Here is a 19536-nt window from a genome sequence, read left to right as displayed (position 1 = left end):
GAGTGGCAGGGTATTGTTGTGGAGAGGAGGCAGACAGTGGAGCGGCAGGGTATTGTTGTGGAGAGGAGACAGTGGAGCGGCAGAGTATTGTTGTGGAGAGGAGACAGTGGAGCGGCAGGGTATTGTTGTGGAGAGGAGACAGTGGAGCGGCAGGGTATTGTTGTGGAGAGGAGACAGTGGAGCAGCAGGGTATTGTTGTGGAGAGGAGGCAGAGACAGTGGAGCGGCAGGGTATTGTTGTGGAGAGGAGACAGTGGAGCGGCAGGGTGGAGCGGCAGGGTTGTTGTGGAGAGGAGACAGCGGAGCGGCAGGGTATTGTTGTGGAGAGGGAGACAGTGGAGCGGCAGGGTATTGTTGTGGAGAGGAGACAGTGGAGCGGCAGGGTATTTTTGTGGAGAGGAGACAGTGGAGCGGCAGGGTATTGTTGTGGAGAGGTGACAGTGGAGCGGCAGGGTATTGTTGTGGAGAGGAGACAGCGGAGCGGCAGGGTATTGTTGTGGAGAGGAGACAGTGGAGCGGCAGGGTATTGTTGTGGAGAGGAGACAGTGGAGCGGCAGGGTATTGTTGTGGAGAGGAGGCAGAGAGTGGAGCGTGGAGACTTAGCGTGCGTGGGCCACGGTGAGGACTTGGACCCCAACCAAATTAATGAAAGAAAATGTGACAAGGTAGAATAAATGCCCTGCATAGATTAACACTAGTTACTTGTTCCCGATGGCTGCAGTAATTGCCTTATTATGCTGAAAACACGCTTAAGTGTGTTTTAAGGAATTAATTAACAACTTTATTTATTTGTTTAGAGTGATACGGCACTTACCGGGAAATTTACAGCAAATAGCAGCATTCCTCAGGAGGAGTTTATATCTTGGCTGTAGCCTAACAGACAGTCTGCTCTGCAGGCCTGTTTACTGGACCTTGTTCTAAATGAATTCTGTTTGAATTCATCAATGCCTGCTGATTTACACATTATTGTTATCAAAGCTTGTCTAAGACGACTACCAGACCCTGTCTTTGTGAGCAACAGCTGGATCGTAACAAGGTTCACAGGCAGTGCAGACCACTGGATAGCCTGCGCACCACAGCCCCAGCCACCCGCCTACACACAACCAGAAAACTTTATTAAACAACATCTAGAAATACACAAGCTTAAGCATCGTGAGCATAATGTATTCATTTCTAATTGGTGTGCCTGCAGCCCAGTCGACCCCTCCTCTTCCTAGCCCCCCTCCCTTCCTTGCTAAGCTAGCTGAAGGGATGGGCCCGCAGCCCTGCGTCGAACCCAATAGGGGGGCGGAGTACAAACCTCCAGGGCTGAGCTGTGGGGGGCTGCACATATTTAAACCTGCTATGAATATTCACCACAGCCCGCCAGGGATGGCTGTTATAAAATACCATCCTCTGGCAAAACCCAGACAGAATTATTAATAAATAACATGAAAATGTAAAAACTTGCCCCAGGTGGCAATGTGGAACAGAGAGAGTGGTGGAATAAAGAACAAAAGATGGTAGAGAAAGAGGGAGAGGAGGAGAGGGAGAGGAGGGGAGGGAGAGGATAGGGAGAGGAGAGGAGGGGAGGGAGAGGAGAGGAGGAGCGGGAGAGGAAAGGAGGAGAGGGAAAGAAGGACAGGGAGAGGGAGCAGAGGGAGAGGAGCAGAGGGAGAGGAGAGGGAGCAGAGGGAGAGGGAGCAAAGGGAGAGGAGCAGAGGGAGAGGAGGAGAGGAGAGGGAGAGAAGGACAGGGAGAGGGAGCAGAGGGAGAGGAGCAGAGGGAGAGGAGGAGAGGGAGAGAAGAACAGGGAGAGGGAGCAGAGGGAGAGGGAGCAAAGGGAGAGGAGCAGAGGGAGAGGAGCAGAGGGAGAGGAGAGGGAGAGAAGGACAGGGAGAGGGAGCAGAGGGAGAGGGAGCAAAGGGAGAGGACCAGAGGGAGAGGAGAGGAGGAGAGGGAGAGAAGGACAGGGAGAGGGAGCAGAAGGAGAGGGAGCAAAGGGAGAGGAGCAGAGGGAGAGGAGGAGCGGGAGAGAAGGACAGGGAGAGAAGGACAGTGAGAGGGAGCAGAGGGAGAGAGGGACAGGTAGAGGAGGAGAGAGAGAGAAGGACAGGAAGAGGGAGCAGAGGACAGCGAGAGGAGGTGCGGGAGAGAAGAACAGGGAGAGAACAGTGAGAGGGAGCAGAGGGAGAGAGGGACAGGTAGAGGAGGAGAGGGAGAGGAGGAGAGGGAGAGAAGGACAGGGAGAGGGAGCAGAGGACAGCGAGAGGAGGAGAGGGAGAGAAGAAGAGGGAGTAGCTAACTATCTATACATGAGTGAGTGTGAGATGTACTCTAATGAGTCACTGTGCTGTTGTTTTGTGTTGACTGTGAGAAGGTGTTGGGTCTAGTTTAAATTCACAGAACACAGGAAGATACGAAGAGGATGTGGAAAATGGAGTGAGAAGACAAAAAGAGTGAGGAGAAAAATTAGAGAAGGAAGGAGAAAGATATCATTAAGAGAGAGATGGAGCGGGAGGACAGAGAGAGAGAGATGACTAAATGCACAGACAGGTACAGGTAGAGTTACAGGTAAAGGTAGAGGTAGAGTTACAGGTACAGGTAGATTTAGAGATACAGGTAGAGGTACAGGTAGAGTTAGAGATACAGGTAGAGTTACAGGTAGAGTTAGAGATACAGGTAGAGGTACAGGTAGAGTTACAGGTAAAGGTAGATTTAGAGATACAGGTAGAGGTACAGGTAGAGTTACAGGTAGAGTTAGAGATACAGGTAGAGGTACAGGTAGAGTTACAGGTACAGGTAGATTTAGAGATACAGGTAGAGGTACAGGTAGATTTACAGGTAGAGTTAGAGATACAGGTAGAGTTATAGGTACAGGTAGAGTTACAGGTACAGGTAGAGTTACAGGTACAGGTAGAGTTAGAGATACAGGTAGAGGTACAGGTAGAGTTACAGGTACAGGTAGAGTTAGAGATACAGGTAGAGGTACAGGTAGAGTTACAGGTACAGGTAGAGTTACTGGTACAGGTAGAGTTAGAGATACAGGTAGAGGTACAGGTAGAGTTACAGGTACAGGTAGAGTAGAGATACAGGTAGAGGTACAGGTACAGTTACAGGTAGAGGTACAGGTAGAGTTAGAGATACAGGTAGAGGTACAGGTAGAGTTACAGGTACAGGTAGAGTTAGAGATACAGGTAGAGGTACAGGTACAGTTACAGGTAGAGGTACAGGTAGAGTTAGAGATACAGGTAGAGGTAGAGGTAGAGGTAGAGTTACAGGTACAGGTAGAGTTAGAGATACAGGTAGAGGTACAGGTAGAGTTACAGGTACAGGTAGAGTAGAGATACAGGTAGAGGTACAGGTACAGTTACAGGTAGAGGTACAGGAAGAGTTAGAGATACAGGTAGAGGTACAGGTAGAGTTACAGGTACAGGTAGAGTTAGAGATACAGGTAGAGGTACAGGTACAGTTACAGGTAGAGGTACAGGTAGAGTTAGAGATACAGGTAGAGGTACAGGTACAGGTAGAGTTAGAGATACAGGTAGAGGTACAGGTAGAGTTACAGGTACAGGTAGAGTTACAGGTACAGGTAGAGTTAGAGATACAGGTAGAGGTACAGGTACAGTTAAAGGTAGAGGTACAGGTAGAGTTACAGGTACAGGTAGAGTTAGAGATACAGGTAGAGGTACAGGTACAGGTAGAGTAAGAGATACAGGTAGAGGTACAGGTACAGTTACAGGTAGAGTTACAGGTACAGGTAGAGTTAGAGATACAGGTACAGTTACAGGTAGAGTTACAGGTACAGGTAGAGTTAGAGATACAGGTAGAGGTACAGGTAGAGTTACAGGTACAGGTAGAGTTAGAGATACAGGTAGAGGTACAGGTAGAGTTACAGGTACAGGTACAGGTAGAGGTACAGGTATAGGTACAGGTAGAGTTACAGGTACAGGTAGAGTTACAGGTAGAGTTAGAGATACAGGTAGAGGTAGAGGTACAGGTAGAGTTACAGGTACAGGTAGAGTTAGAGATACAGGTAGAGGTACAGGTAGAGTTACAGGTACAGGTAGAGTTAGAGATACAGGTACAGGTACAGTTACAGGTAGAGTTACAGGTACAGGTAGAGTTACAGGTACAGGTAGAGTTAGAGATACAGGTAGAGGTACAGGTACAGGTAGAGTTACAGGTACAGGTAGAGTTAGAGATACAGGTAGAGGTACAGGTAGAGTTACAGGTACAGGTAGAGTTAGAGATACAGGTAGAGGTACAGGTATAGGTACAGGTAGAGTTACAGGTACAGGTAGAGTTACAGGTAGAGTTAGAGATACAGGTAGAGGTAGAGGTACAGGTAGAGTTACAGGTACAGGTAGAGTTAGATATACAGGTAGAGGTACAGGTAGAGTTACAGGTACAGGTAGAGTTAGAGATACAGGTACAGTTACAGGTAGAGTTACAGGTACAGGTAGAGTTAGAGATACAGGTAGAGGTACAGGTACAGGTAGAGTTACAGGTACAGGTAGAGTTAGAGATGCAGGTACAGGTAGAGGTACAGGTAGAGTTACAGGTACAGGTAGAGTTAGAGATACAGGTAGAGGTACAGGTACAGTTACAGGTAGAGGTACAGGTAGAGTTACAGGTACAGGTAGAGTTAGAGATACAGGTAGAGGTACAGGTAGAGTTACAGGTACAGGTAGAGTTAGAGATACAGGTAGAGGTACAGGTAGAGTTACAGGTACAGGTAGAGTTACAGGTACAGAGAAGACCTTATCCAGTCACTGTACTGAGGTGGATGAAGGACAGGAGAGAGAAGACCTTATCCAGTCACTGTACTGAGGTAGATGAAGGACAGAGAAGACCTTATCCAGTCACTGTACTGAGGTAGATTAAGTAAAGAGAAGACCTTATCCAGTCACTGTACTGAGGTGGATGAAGGACAGAGAAGACCTTATCCAGTCACTGTATTGAGGTGGATGAAGGACAGAGGAGAGAGAAGACCTTATCCAGTCACTGTACTGAGGTGGATGAAGGACAGAGAAGACCTTATCCAGTCACTGTACTGAGGTGGATGAAGGACAGAGGAGAGAGAAGACCTTATCCAGTCACTGTACTGAGGTGGATGAAGGACAGATAAGACCTTATCCAGTCACTGTACTGAGGTGGATGAAGGACAGAGGAGAGAGAAGACCTTATCCAGTCACTGTACTGAGGTGGATGAAGGACAGAGAAGACCTTATCCAGTCACTGTACTGAGGTGGATGAAGGACAGAGGAGAGAGAAGACCTTATCCAGTCACTGTACTGAGGTAGATGAAGAACAGAGAAGACCTTATCCAGTCACTGTACTGAGGTGGATGAAGGACAGAGAAGACCTTATCCAGTCACTGTACTGAGGTGGATGAAACCCAGAAAAGACCTTATCCAGTCACTGTACTGAGGTAGATGAAGGACAGAGAAGTCCTTATCCAGTCATTGTACTGAGGTAGATGAAGGACAGAGAAGACCTTATCCAGTCACTGTGCTGAGGTAGATGAAGGACAGAGAAGACCTTATCCAGTCACTGTACTGAGGTAGATGAAGGACAGAGAAGACCTTATCCAGTCACTGTACTGAGGTGGATGAAGGACAGAGGAGAGAGAATACCTTATCCAGTCACTGTACTGAGGTAGATGAAGGACAGAGAAGACCTTATCCAGTCACTGTACTGTGGTGAATGAAGGACAGAGAAGACATTATTCAGTCACTGCACTGTGGTGAATGAAGGACAGAGGAGAGAGAAGACCTTATCCAGTCACTGTACTGAGGTGGATGAAGGACAGAGAAGACCTTATCCAGTCACTGTACTGAGGTAGATGAAGGACAGAGAAGACCTTATCCAGTCACTGTACTGAGGTGGATGAAGGACAGAGAAGACCTTATCCAGTCACATGGTACTGAGGTGGATGAAGAACAGAGGCGAGAGAAGACCTTATCCAGTCACTGTACTGAGGTAGATGAAGGACAGAGGAGACCTTATCCAGTCACATGGTACTGAGGTGGATGAAGAACAGAGGCGAGAGAAGACCTTATCCAGTCACTGTACTGAGGTAGATGAAGGACAGAGAAGACCTTATCCAGTCACTGTGCTGAGGTAGATGAAAGACAGAGAAGACCTTATCCAGTCACTGTACTGAGGTAGATGAAGGACAGAGAAGACCTTATCCAGTCACTGTGCTGAGGTAGATGAAGGACAGAGAAGACCTTATCCAGTCACTGTGCTGAGGTAGATGAAGGACAGAGAAGACCTTATCCAGTCACTGTACTGAGGTAGATGAAGGACAGAGAAGACCTTATCCAGTCACTGTGCTGAGGTAGATGAAGGACAGAGAAGACCTTATCCAGTCACTGTACTGAGGTGGATGAAGGACAGGAGAGAGAAGACCTTATCCAGTCACTGTACTGAGGTAGATGAAGGACAGAGAAGACCTTATCCAGTCACTGTACTGAGGTAGATGAAGGACAGAGAAGACCTTATCCAGTCACTGTGCTGAGGTAGATGAAGGACAGAGAAGACCTTATCCAGTCACTGTACTGAGGTAGATGAAGTAAAGAGAAGACCTTATCCAGTCACTGTACTGAGGTAGATGAAGTAAAGAGAAGACCTTATCCAGTCACTGTACTGAGGTCGATGAAGGACAGGAGAGAGAAGACCTTATCCAGTCACTGTACTGAGGTGGATGATGGACAGAGGAGAGGGAGAGTGACAGATAGAGATTATGTAACAGTCAGTGGTAAAGGTAGAATTAGCCATTGCTTGCGTACTGTACTGAGGTTGAGATGTGCAGGTGTCTGATGCCCGGTGTGGGAAACTGGCGGGAGTTGATGTAGGAGACCTTCCTCAGAGCAGCGTTCATGTTCTCCAGATCCTCGCCCTCCATCACCAGGATCGACTGGGCTGGGTTGAAGTGGAACTGAGAGAGACGAGAGAGAGAGCGACAGAGGGAGACAGAGAGACAGGGAGAGAGAGACGGCGAGAGAACACATCAGACTTTACCACAGTGTAACCCACACTGAAAAAACTGTCTGAGTGTGTCTAAGTGTGTGTACAGCATAAGTGTGTGTCTGAGTGTGTCTGATTGAGTGTGTTTGAGTGTACATCATGAGTGTGTGTTCATTCTTCTTCTCTGTTTGAGGGATCATACGCTTATTGTGTTGCTCAGACACACTCAGACACAGCTCTGGGTCCCAGTGGACATGATGCACTGAGTCTCAGTCTCACTGAAGAGGCTTTATGCTGCTGATACCACAGCCTCATTCACACACAGCAGCAAAGACACAACGCTTCAGGGAGCTCTCTCCATTTCCTTTTATCCCTCTGTTCTCCCCCTCTCTCTCCTCTCATCCTCTCCTTCTCCTGTGATTGTATTGCCAAGGTTCCCACCTGATCCTAAACACTGTCCTTAAGCTGTACTAGACTCAGGAGACCTGTGGAAAAGTGTCGCCACAAAAAGAAAATGAAATCATTTGAAAAAGATAGTGAACTAGTCCTGCAGAGTTTTACCTCCCTTCAACTCCTCTCCTCTCCCTCTCATCCTATCATTTTACCTTAAAAGGCTGACAGGATTTAATCATGGAACAACAGTCCAAAGAGTTCTACAATAAGGCCTCTCTCTTCTCTTTATCTCCTCCCTCTCTCTCTATACTGGGAGATGAATCAGCTTCAGGCTTTAAGGGAGGAGGAAGGAGGGAAGGACGTGGGGATAGAAAGGGGGTAGGCGAGGAAAGGGAGGGGAGCTAAGTGTTTTAACATACGTTTGAATATACAGTATATCAGCATTTGAATGCATTTACTGTCTGTCTGTCTGTCTGTCTGTCTGTCTGTCTGTCTGTCTGTCTGTCTGTCTGTCTGTCTGTCTGTCTGTCTGTCTGTCTGTCTGTCTGTCTGTCTGTCTGTCTGTCTATCTGTCTGTCGGTCTTGTCTGTCGGTCGGTCGCCTTACCTTGATGCCCTTGCCCAGGCTCTCCAGTGAATTGATGTCCAGTCCTTCCTTACAGGCCTGTAGACAGGAGATGACCTTCTGGCTCTCTATCTTCCCTGGCCTGATGGTTAGCCCTGACAGACTGCCCCGGAAGTACTGAGTGAACCGCGGCATCGTCACCTCACCACCTACACACAGAAGACACAGTTCATGAAGAATAACTACATACAGTTCCACTATTATAATGTAGAACGGAAGGAAATCCTTTCAGAAACCTCAATAGCCAATGACTAAAAAGTCAGTAAGTGACAAAAGCACACAGTAATCTCATTGTTAATGGCCTTCGAACACTTCAGGTCTCCCAGCATGCACTTTAATCAGACAGGTCCTGAGTCAGTCCCCCCTCTCTCTCTGCCACTACTAATGTACTGTTACTGTACTGTCTGTGACATTACTAGGCAGATGGGCTGGTGACATGCCACTGATCCCAGGTCATTTCTCAGACCAGGAGGTTTGTGTGTTTCACTGTGAGCCTGTTGGCAGCACCACGCCAAGCACAATTGTAATTGCCTTCAGGAGATGGTTAAGAGAGAGAGAGAGGGTTTAAACTGCAGCCTGCCACCTGCCTGGTCTCTCATGTCTGGGTAGACAGGCACTTCCCTTCAGCATGCAAGCTGCATGATAAAACACACAGAGAAAAACACACTCTAAGAGAATGAGGGCTGGAAAGAACAACATCACCTTTAGAGAGAGGGCAGAAAGGACAGCAAATGCTGTTTCTCTACAAGACCGTGTGAACTCTGCCTTAGTGCAAACGGTCAATCTGCTGGCCTGAACAATAATCCACTGACTCTATAGACACACTGAACTTTCTCTATCAAACTTATTTCTATTTTTCTTTCCTTTTTTCATGTCAATTTCTTTCCTTCTAAAATGCCAATTCCATGACACAGTTTCCCATCCCGTCATCACTAGCTCAAAGAGGCTATGCGTTATGCAAATGAGCACTTATAAAAAGCTAATGTAAAATGAACAAATCACGTCGCAAACTCCTTCACAGCCAGGGAGAATAATCATTCCTCATCTGTGATTACCACAGAAAGCCTGAGACAGACTCCTCTAGAAGTTTGAAGGAACATTCACTAGAGCTTGTCAGTGGAGGTGGTCGCTAGCAGCTAGTGTCTTTGAAAAGGCAATGGTCAGAGCTAATAGCGCTGTGTAAAGATAACAGGGTGGTTACTGAGGGCTTAGTTCCCTTCAGAGAGGCCTAATGGTCGCTGACCTCCATCTCTATTCAAGGTCTTCTAATCCCTTCTTCAGGGCTACACAACTCCATCTGCCATTCAACTCCATCTGCCATTCAACTCCATCTGTCATTCAACTCCATCTGCCATTCAACTCCATCTGCCATTCAACTCCATCTGTCATTCAACTCCATCTGCCATTCAACTCCATCTGCCATTCAACTCCATCTGCCATTCAACTCCATCTGCCATTCAACTCCATCTGTCATTCAACTCCATCTGCCATTCAACTCCATCTGCCATTCAACTCCATCTGTCATTCACCTCCATCTGCCATTCACCTCCATCTGTCATTCAACTCCATCTGCCATTCAACGAAAGAGAAGAACAACAGCAGTTGTGGAAAGGAGAAGTAATGTCCCTCTCCTCTCCTCTCCTCTCCTCTCCTCTCCTCTCCTCTCCTCTCCTCTCCTCTCCTCTCCTCTCCTCTCCTCTCCTCTCCTCCACTCTTCTCCTCCTGTCCTCCTGACACATCATTTAGGGCTACCCATCATTCCACACATTCATACAGTCATTTAGCAACAGTAACAGTAGGCTCTACTGTAGGAGAAGTGAACTTTTATCTATTCTTTAACTGGGCTTTGCTGAAGACAGCTTGATTGTATCTCCACTTTTCTACTTCATTGTGCATCGAATATGGATTAAAAGCTTCTGGCAGTCAGGTTCATTCACTTTCAAAAATACACATCATGCACACAGAACATCAACGTAAGACTGGAGAGAGCAAAGCTGACACCACTTGTCCAGTCGGCTTAACTGATCAGCTGTCAGGTCAGATCCCCCAAACATTTCCCCACATCGAACCAGTCAACAGTGGCAGACAACAGGGGCAAGACATTGGTTGCAGATCGTCATTGTCATCATTTTCCAGCCAGGTCACCCGTCATACAAGTCAGTATTCGACATCCATCCATGTCTGAAGACGTTTGAAGATGACGTTGAAACCGGCCACTAGGGGCAACAGTGAGAGCTGTTAGCTTCAAGTTGGTTTCGGTTTTGCTAGGGTGTCGTGGACGGGGATGGTGGATGGGCGTAAGTATCGGATTATAAGGGTTGCATGTTCGAATCCAGCGATAGAATGTTGTTTTTTATATGTTTGTTTTAAGCTTATCCCAAACCTTAAGCCTAACCTTAACCATTCAGAGTTCATGCCTAAACGTAACCTCTTTCAGCTAGGGGGCACTATTTTTATGTTTGGAAAAATAACATTCCTAAAGTAAACAGCCTATTTCTCAGGCCCAAATGCTAGAATATGCATATAATTGACAGATTAGGATAGAAAACACTCTAAAGTTTCCAAAACTGGCAAAATATTGTCTGTGAGTGTAACAGAACTGATATTGCAGGTGAAAACCTGAGGAAAATCAAACCAGGAAGTGGCTTCTATTTTGAAAGCTCCATGTTCCATAGCCTGCCTTTGCTCCATTTAAAGGGATATCAACCAGATTCCTTTTCCTATCGCTTCCTCAAGGTGTCAACAGTCTTTAGACATAGTTTCAGGCTTTTATTTTGAAAATGAGCGAGAAAGATAACATGGCGTCAGTGGATAGCTGGGTGTTCGCATGAGTTTTGCTTGTGCAACAGAGTGGGGCAGCCATTGTCTCTCCCTCTCCTACTGAAAAAGAGACAGTGCCGGTTGATATATTATCGATTATATATTTTTTAAACAACCTGAGGATTGATTATAAAAAACATTTGACATGTTTCTGTGGACATTACGGATACTATTTGGAATTTTCGTCTGCGATGTCGTGACCGCTCGAGCCTGTGGATTTCTGAACATAACACGCCGAACAAATGGAGGTATTTTGGATATAAAAATAAACTTTATGGAACAAAAGGAACATTTATTGTGTAACTGGGAGTCTCATGAGTGAAAACATCCGAAGATTATCAAAGTTAAGAGATTAATTTTATTGCTTTTCTGAGTTTCGTGACCAAGCTACTTTGATGCTAGGTGTTCATAATGTTTTGTCTAGTGATCGATAAACTCACACAAACGCTTGGATTGCTTTCGCTATAAAGCATATTTTCAAAATCTGACACGACAGGCGGATTAACAACATGCCACGGTGTGTTTTGCTATATTGCACTTGTGATTTCATGAATATAAACATTTTTAGTATTTTTTATTTTATTTGGCGCTTTGCAATTCAGTGGTTGTTGATGAAAATGATCCCGCTAAAGGGATCCGTGTGTCAAGAAGTTAAGTTTAAAAACTTCTAAATTTAACATTTGAGAAACATGAAAGTCTAATTCTGACGTGAATTAGACGTTCATGTTGATCTATAATATTTTTTGATAGATCATCATTTATCATCAGCATCATCATCATCATCATTGTCATCATCATCACCTTGCCAGCAGGCACCCAAAGTAAGCTGCACGTCAATCTGAGATGGGTGGATCGGCCAATCGTCTGTCACCAGGTAAGGGTCGTAGGTCACTCCGTCCACGTAGAGTGTCACCACAGGAAACTCCACGTTAATGACGTAATAGTGCCACTCCTTATCACAGATCTGCACCGGAAAAAGACAGAGAGAGTGAGTGAAAGAGAGAGTGAGTGAAAGAGAGAGAGAGAGCGAGTGAAAAAGACAGAGAGTGTGAGTGAAAGCGAGAGAGTGAAAGAGAGAGAGAGAGTGAGAGAAAGAGACAGAAACAGAGAGAGAGAGTGAGCATAGCCTTGCTATTGAGAAAGGCTGCCGTAGGCAGACCTGGCTCTCAAGAGAAGACAGGCTATGTGCACACTGCCCACAAAATGAGGTGGAAACTGAGCTGCACTTCCTAACCTCCTGCCAAATGTATGACCATATTAGAGACACCTATTTCCCTCAGATTACAAAGACCCACAAAGAATTTGAAAACAAATCCAATTTTTATAAACTCCCATATCTGTTGGGGGAATATCACAGTGTGCCATCACAGCAGCAATATGTGTGACCTGTTGCCAGGTCAACCAGTGAAGAACAAACACCATTGTAAATACATTTTATTTTCCCTTTTGTAGTTGAATTATTTGCACATCATTTTAACACTGTACATAGCCATAATATGACATTTGAAATGTGTTTATTCCTTTGAAACTAATTGTAGAACTCTTTGGACTGTTAAATCCTGTCAGCCTTTTAAGGTAGAGTGATTGGATGAGAGGGAGAGGAGAGGAGTTGAAGGGAGGTAAAACTCTGCAGGACTAGTTCATTTTATCTTCATTCATTTTTGATTGATTATTTCACTTTTGTTCATTATCTATTTCACTTGCTTTGGCAATGTAAACACATGTTTATCATGCTAATAAAGCCATTTGAATTGAGAGAGAGAGAGAGAGAAAAGGGGAGAGATGAGAAGGGGGTGTTAGATAAACATAATCACAAGAAGTTCCATCCGCTCTTACTTTATAAGGAGAGCATAGTTCGTTTTGTGAGGCAGATACAGTATAAAGGCTTCTGCTGGGTCTGTCTATCAGTCTGTGCCACTGGTTGTGGTTTAGGGAGGTTTATAGCCCCCATGCAGGCTGTCTGTCTGAGGGGGACTGAAAGCTCTGAGATGGGCTAAACACACCTCTAATGTTGCACCTGCTAGGACAGCAGATGGGTAAGCCGTCATCTCACTTAGGGCATGAGGGAGCACTGCTCACAGCAGGGGTAGTCCTGCTCTGTATGGAGTAACTCTGACACTCTCTAGAGGGTAGTCCTGCTCTGTATGGAGTAACTCTGACACTAGGGGTAGTCCTGCTCTGTATGGAGTAACTCTGACACTCAGGGTAGTCCTGCTCTGTTTGGAGTAACTCTGACACTCTCTAGGGTAGTCCTGCTTTGTTTGGAGTAACTCTGACACTCGGGGTAGTCCTGCTCTGTTTGGAGTAACTCTGACACTCTCTAGGTCCTGCTCAGTTTGGAGTAACTCTGACACTCTCTAGGGGTAGTCCTACTCTGTTTGGAGTAACTCTGACACTCTCTAGGTCCTGCTCAGTTTGGAGTAACTCTGAAACTCTCTAGGGGTAGTCCTGCTCTGTTTGGAGTAACTCTGACACTCGGGGTAGTCCTGCTATGTTTGGAGTAACTCTGACACTCGGGGTAGTCCTGCTCTGTTTGGAGTAACTCTGACACTCGGGGTAGTCCTGCTCTGTTTGGAGTAACCCTGACACTCGGGGTAGTCCTGCTCTGTTTGGAGTAACTATGACACTTGGGGTAGTCCTGCTCTGTTTGGAGTAACTCTGACACTCGGGGTAGTCCTGCTCTGTTTGGAGTAACTCTGACACTCTCTAGGGGTTGTCCTGCTCTGTATGGAGTAACTCTGACACTCTCTAGGGGTAGTCCTGCTCTGTTTGGAGTAACTCTGACACTCTCTATGGGTAGTCCTGCTCTATATGGAGTAACCCTGACACTCTCTAGGGGGTAGTCCTGCTCTGTATGGAGTAACTCTGACACTCTCTAGGGGTAGTCCTGCTCTGTTTGGAGTAACTCTGACACTCTCTAGGGGGTAGTCCTGCTCTGTATGGAGTAAACCTGACACTCTCTAGGGGTAGTTCCGCTCTGTATGGATTAACCATGACACTCTCTAGGGGTAGTCCTGCTCTGTATAGAGTAACCCTGACACTCTCTAGGGGGTAGTCCTGCTCTGTATGGAGTAACCCTGACACTCTCTAGGGGTAGTCCTGCTCTATATGGAGTAACTCTGACACTCTCTAGGGGTAGTCCTGCTCTGTATGGAGTAACTCTGACACTCTCTAGAGGGTAGTCCTGCTCTGTATGGAGTAACCATGACACTCTCTAGGGTGTAGTCTTGCTCTGTTTGGAGTAACTCTGACACTCTCTAGGGGTAGTCCTGCTCTGTATGGAGTAACCCTGACACTCTCTAGGTGGTAGTCCTGCTCTGTATGGAGTAACCCTGACACTCTCTAGGGGTAGTCCTGCTCTGTTTGGAGTAACCATGACACTCTCTAGGGGTAGTCCTGCTCTGTATGGAGTAACCCTGACACTCTCTAGGGGGTAGTCCTGCTCTGTATGGAGTAACCCTGACACTCTCTAGGGGGTAGTCCTGCTCTGTATGGAGTAACCCTGACACTCTCTAGGGGTAGTCCTGCTCTATATGGAGTAACTCTGACACTCTCTAGGGGTAGTCCTGCTCTGTATGGAGTAACCATGACACTCTCTAGGGGGTAGTCCTGCTTTGTATTGAGTAACCATGACACTCTCTAGGGGTAGTCCTGCTCTGTATGGAGTAACCAATACACTCTCTAGGGTGTAGTCCTGCTCTGTATGGAGTAACTCTGACACTCTCTAGGGGTAGTCCTGCTCTGTTTGGAGTAACTCTGACACTCTCTAGGGGTAGTCCTGCTCTGTATGGAGTATCTCTGACACTCTCTAGGGGTAGTCCTGCTCTGTATGGAGTAACCAATACACTCTCTAGGGTGTAGTCCTGCTCTGTTTGGAGTAACTCTGACACTCTCTAGGGGTAGTCCTGCTCTGTATGGAGTAACCCTGACACTCTCTAGGGGTAGTCCTGCTCTGTATGGAGTAACCATGACACTCTCTAGGGGTAGTCCTGCTCTGTATGGAGTAACCCTGACACTCTCTAGGGGGTAGTCCTGCTCTGTATGGAGTAACCCTGACACTCTCTAGGGGTAGTCCTGCTCTATATGGAGTAACTCTGACACTCTCTAGGGGTAGTCCTGCTCTGTATGGAGTAACTCTGACAGTCTCCAGGGGTAGTCCTGCTCTGTATGGAGTAACCAATACACTCTCTAGGGTGTAGTCCTGCTCTGTATGGAGTAACTCTGACACTCTCTAGGGGTAGTCCTGCTTTGTATTGAGTAACCATGACACTCTCTAGGGGTAATCCTGCTCTGTATGGAGTAACCAATACACTCTCTAGGGTGTAGTCCTGCTCTGTATGGAGTAACTCTGACACTCTCTAGGGGTAGTCCTGCTCTGTATGGAGTAACTCTGACACTCTCTAGGGGTAGTCCTGCTCTGAATGGAGTAACTCTGACACTCTCTAGGGGTAGTCCTGCTCTGAATGGAGTAACCAATACACTCTCTATGGTTGTAGTCCTGCTCTGTTTGGAGTAACTCTGACACTCTCTAGGGGTAGTCCTGCTCTGTATGGAGTAACCCTGACACTCTCTAGGGGTAGTCCTGCTCTGTATGGAGTAACCATGACACTCTCTAGGGTGTAGTCCTGCTCTGTTTGGAGTAACTCTGACACTCTCTAGGGGTAGTCCTGCTCTGTATGGAGTAACCCTGACACTCTCTAGGGGGTTGTCCTGCTCTGTATGGAGTAACTCTGACACTCTCTAGGGGTAGTCCTGCTCTGTATGGAGTAACTCTGACACTCTCTAGGGTGTAGTCCTGCTCTGTATGGAGTAACTCTGACACTCTTTGGGGGTAGTCCTGCTCTGTATGGAGTAACCCTGACACTCTCTAGGGGGTTGTCCTGCTCTGTATGGAGTAACTCTGACACTCTCTAGGGGTAGTCCTGCTCTGTTTGGAGTAACTCTGACACTCTCTATGGGTAGTCCTGCTCTGTATGGAGTAACCCTGACACTCTCTAGGGGGTTGTCCTGCTCTGTATGGAGTAACTCTGACACTCTCTAGGGGTAGTCCTGCTCTGTTTGGAGTAACTCTGACACTCTATAGGGGTAGTCCTGCTCTGTATGGAGTAACTCTGACACTCTCTAGGGTGTTGTCCTGCTCTGTTTGGAGTAACTCTGACACTCTCTAGAGGGTAGTCCTGCTCTGTATGGAGTAACCATGACACTCTCTAGAGGGTAGTCCTGCTGTATATGGAGTAACCCTGACACTCTCTAGGGGGTAGTCCTGCTCTATATGGAGTAACTCTGACACTCTCTAGGGGTAGTCCTGCTTTGTATTGAGTAACCATGACACTCTCTAGGGGTAGTCCTGCTCTGTATGGAGTAACCAATACACTCTCTAGGGTGTAGTCCTGCTCTGTATGGAGTAACCATGACACTCTCTAGGGTGTAGTCCTGCTCTGTTTGGAGTAACTCTGACACTCTCTAGAGGGTAGTCCTGCTCTGTATGGAGTAACCCTGACACTCTCTAGGGGTAGTCCTGCTCTGTATGGAGTAACCATGACACTCTCTATGGGTAGTCCTGCTCTGTATGGAGTAACCCTGACACTCTCTAGGGGGTAGTCCTGCTCTGTATGGAGTAACCATGACACTCTCTAGAGGGTAGTCCTGTTCTTGCTTTCTCCTCCTTGTCTCACTCAGCATAATGTTTAAAACAGTAAACATTACACCCAGAAAAGTTCCAAAAGAATAAAGACATTACAAATGTTATATTATGTATACAGTGCCTTGCGAAAGTATTCGGCCCCCTTGAACTTGCGACCTTTTGCCACATTTCAGGCTTCAAACATAAAGATATAAAACTGTATTTTTTTGTGAAGAATCAACAACAAGTGGGACACAATCATGAAGTGGAACGACATTTATTGGATATTTCAAACTTTTTTAACAAATCAAAAACGGAAAAATTGGGCGTGCAAAATTATTCAGCCCCTTTACTTTCAGTGCAGCAAACTCTCCAGAAGTTCAGTGAGGATCTCTGAATGATCCAATGTTGACCTAAATGACTAATGATGATAAATACAATCCACCTGTGTGTAATCAAGTCTCCGTATAAATGCACCTGCACTGTGATAGTCTCAGAGGTCCGTTAAAGGTCCGTTACTCTCTGTTTAGGGCCAAATAGCCTTCAAGTTTGTCAGTTTTTTGGTAAATTCTTTCCAATGTGTCACGTAATTATATTTTTGTTTTGTCATGATTTGGTTGGGTCTAATTGTGTTGCTGTCCTGGGGCTCTGTGGGGTGTGTTTGTGAGCCCCAGGACCAGCTTGCTTAGGGGGCTCTTCTCCAGGTTCATCTCTCTGTAGGTGATGGCTTTCTTATTGAAAGTTTGGGAATTGCTTCATTTTCGGTAGTTGTCGAATTTAACGGCTCTTTTCTGGATTTTGATAATCGGCCTAATTCTGCTCTGCATGCATTATTTGGTGTTTTACGTTGTACACTGAGGATATTTTTGCAGAATTCTGCATGCAGAGTCTCAATTTGGTGTTTGTCCCATTTTGAGAATTCTTGGTTGGTGAGCGGACCCCAGACCTCACAACCATAAAGGGCAATAGGTTCTATAACTGATTCATGTATTTTAAGTGAGATCCTTATTTCCCCCAGTGTATTGATCCCTGTGTTTCCTGTCTCTCTGTGCCAGTTCGTCTTGTATGTTAAGTCAAGTCAACCAGCGTGTTTTTCTCCATACTCCTTTTCTCTTTTGCTAGTCTTCCTGGTTTTGACCCCTGCCTGACTCTGGACTACTTTCCCGCCTGCCTGATCATCCTGCCTGCCCTGACCTTGAATCTGCCTGTGCTTCGGTACCTATTGGACTCTGAACTGGTTTTGACCTTTTGCCTGTACACGCCCATTCTCTTGCCTACCCCCTTTTTGGATAAATAAACATTGTAAGACTCCAACCATCTGCCTCCTGTGCCTGCATGTGGGTCTCGCCTTGTGCCTTGATAAATTGGTATGTCGAATTGTGTGTTCCTTTTGATAGCATAGAATGCCCTTCTTGCCTTGTCTCTCAGCTTGTTCACAGCTTTGTGGAAGTTACCTGTGGTGCTGATGTTCAGGCCGAGGTAGATATAATATTTTGTGTGCTCTAGGGAAACCGTGTCTAGATGGAATTTGCATTTGTGGTCCTGGCAACTGGACCTTTTGGAACTGAGATTTACTGTCAGGGCCCAGGTCTGATAGAATCTTTGCAGAATATCTAGGTGCTGCTGTAGGCCCTTCTTGGTGGGTGACAGAAGCACCACATCATCAGCAAGCCGTAGACATTTGACTTCAGATTCTAGTAGGGTGAGGCCGGGTGCTGCAGACTGTTCTAGTGCCCTCGCCAATTTGTTGATATATGTTGAAGAGGCTGGGGCCTAAGCTGCATCCCTGTCTCACCTACCGGCCAGATGAAAATAAATTTTTAATTATTACTTTTTTAATTAGGGTGTTCAGGGTGAATACCTGGTCTGCCGTATGGTAATTTGGTAAAAAGCCAATTTGACAATGCTCAGGACATTGTTTTCGCTCAGGAAATGTATGAGTCTGCTGTTAATGATGATGCAGAGGATTTTCCCAACGTTTTTTTGACGCATATCCCACTGTAGTTATTGGGGTCACATTAGTCTCCACTTTTGTGGATTCTGGTGATCAGTCTTTGGATCCAAATATTGGGGAAGATGCCAGAGCTGAGGATGATGTTAAAGAGTTTAAGTATAGCCATTGGAATTTGTTGTCTGTATATTTGATCATTTCATTTAGGATACCATCAACTCCACAGGCCTTTTTGGGTTGGACGGTTTGTATTTTTCCTGTAGTTCTTTCAATGTAATTGGAGAATCCAGTGGGTTCAGGAATTCTATTTTTTTTTCACCTTTATTTAACCAGGTGAGAACAAGTTCTCATTTAAAACTGCGACCTGGCAAAGATAAAGCAAAGCAGTGCGACACAAACAACACAGAGTTACACATAGGACAAACAAACGTACAGTCAATAACACAATAGAATAGTCTATATACAGTGTGTGCAAATGAAGTGAGATTAGGGAGGTAAGTCAATAAATAGGCCATAGTGGCAAAATAAATGACAATTTAGCAATTAAACACTGAAAATTAATGTGCATGTATAGATACTGGGGTGTAAAGAAGCAAAAAAATAACAATATAGGGATGAGGAAGTTGGGTGGGCTATTTACAGATGGGCTATGTACAGGTGCAATGATCTGTGAGCTGCTCTGACAGCGGATGCTTAAAGTTAGTGAGGAAGATATGAGTCTCCAGCTTCAGTGATTTTTGCAATTCGCTCCAGTCATTGGCAGCAGAGAACTAGAAGGAAAGGCGGCCAAAGGAGATATTGGCTTTGGGAGTGACCAGGGAAATATACCTGCAGGAGCACGTGCTACGGGTGGGTACTGCTATGGTGACCAGTGAACTGAGATAAGGCGGGGCTTTACCTAGCAAAGACTTATAGATGACCTGGAGCCAGTGGGTTTGGCGACGAGTATGAACTGAGGGCCAGCCAACGAGAGCATACAGGTCGCAGTGGTGGGTAGTATATGGGACTTTGGTGACAAAACAGATGGCACTGTGACTGCATCCAATTTGCTGAGTAGAGTGTTGGAGGCTATTTTGTAAATGACATCGCCAAAGTCAAGGATCGGTAGGATGGTCAGTTTTACGAGGGTATGTTTAGCAGCATGAGTGATGGATGATTTGTGGCTAAATAGG

At 46.0% G+C, this 19536-nt stretch overlaps 1 protein-coding gene across 1 annotated transcript in view; it reads right to left on the bottom strand.

Moving 5' to 3' along the window:
• Positions 1-19536, bottom strand: part of LOC115126092 (calsyntenin-2-like) — a 546721-nt gene that overhangs the window by 29248 nt on the left and 497937 nt on the right. Inside the window, exons 9-11 of the mRNA XM_065024315.1 lie at positions 11592-11754; positions 7953-8119; positions 6776-6924 (exon numbers count right to left, since the gene is read on the bottom strand). Coding sequence (XP_064880387.1) covers positions 6776-6924; positions 7953-8119; positions 11592-11754 — 479 coding nt within the window. The remainder of the gene's footprint in view (positions 1-6775; positions 6925-7952; positions 8120-11591; positions 11755-19536) is intronic.

This window comes from Oncorhynchus nerka, linkage group LG11 (assembly GCF_034236695.1).
Source record: "Oncorhynchus nerka isolate Pitt River linkage group LG11, Oner_Uvic_2.0, whole genome shotgun sequence".
Lineage (NCBI taxonomy): Eukaryota > Metazoa > Chordata > Actinopteri > Salmoniformes > Salmonidae > Oncorhynchus > Oncorhynchus nerka.
The sequence above is the reverse complement of the archived record's forward strand: the minus strand, read 5'-3'. Positions and strand labels throughout refer to the sequence as shown.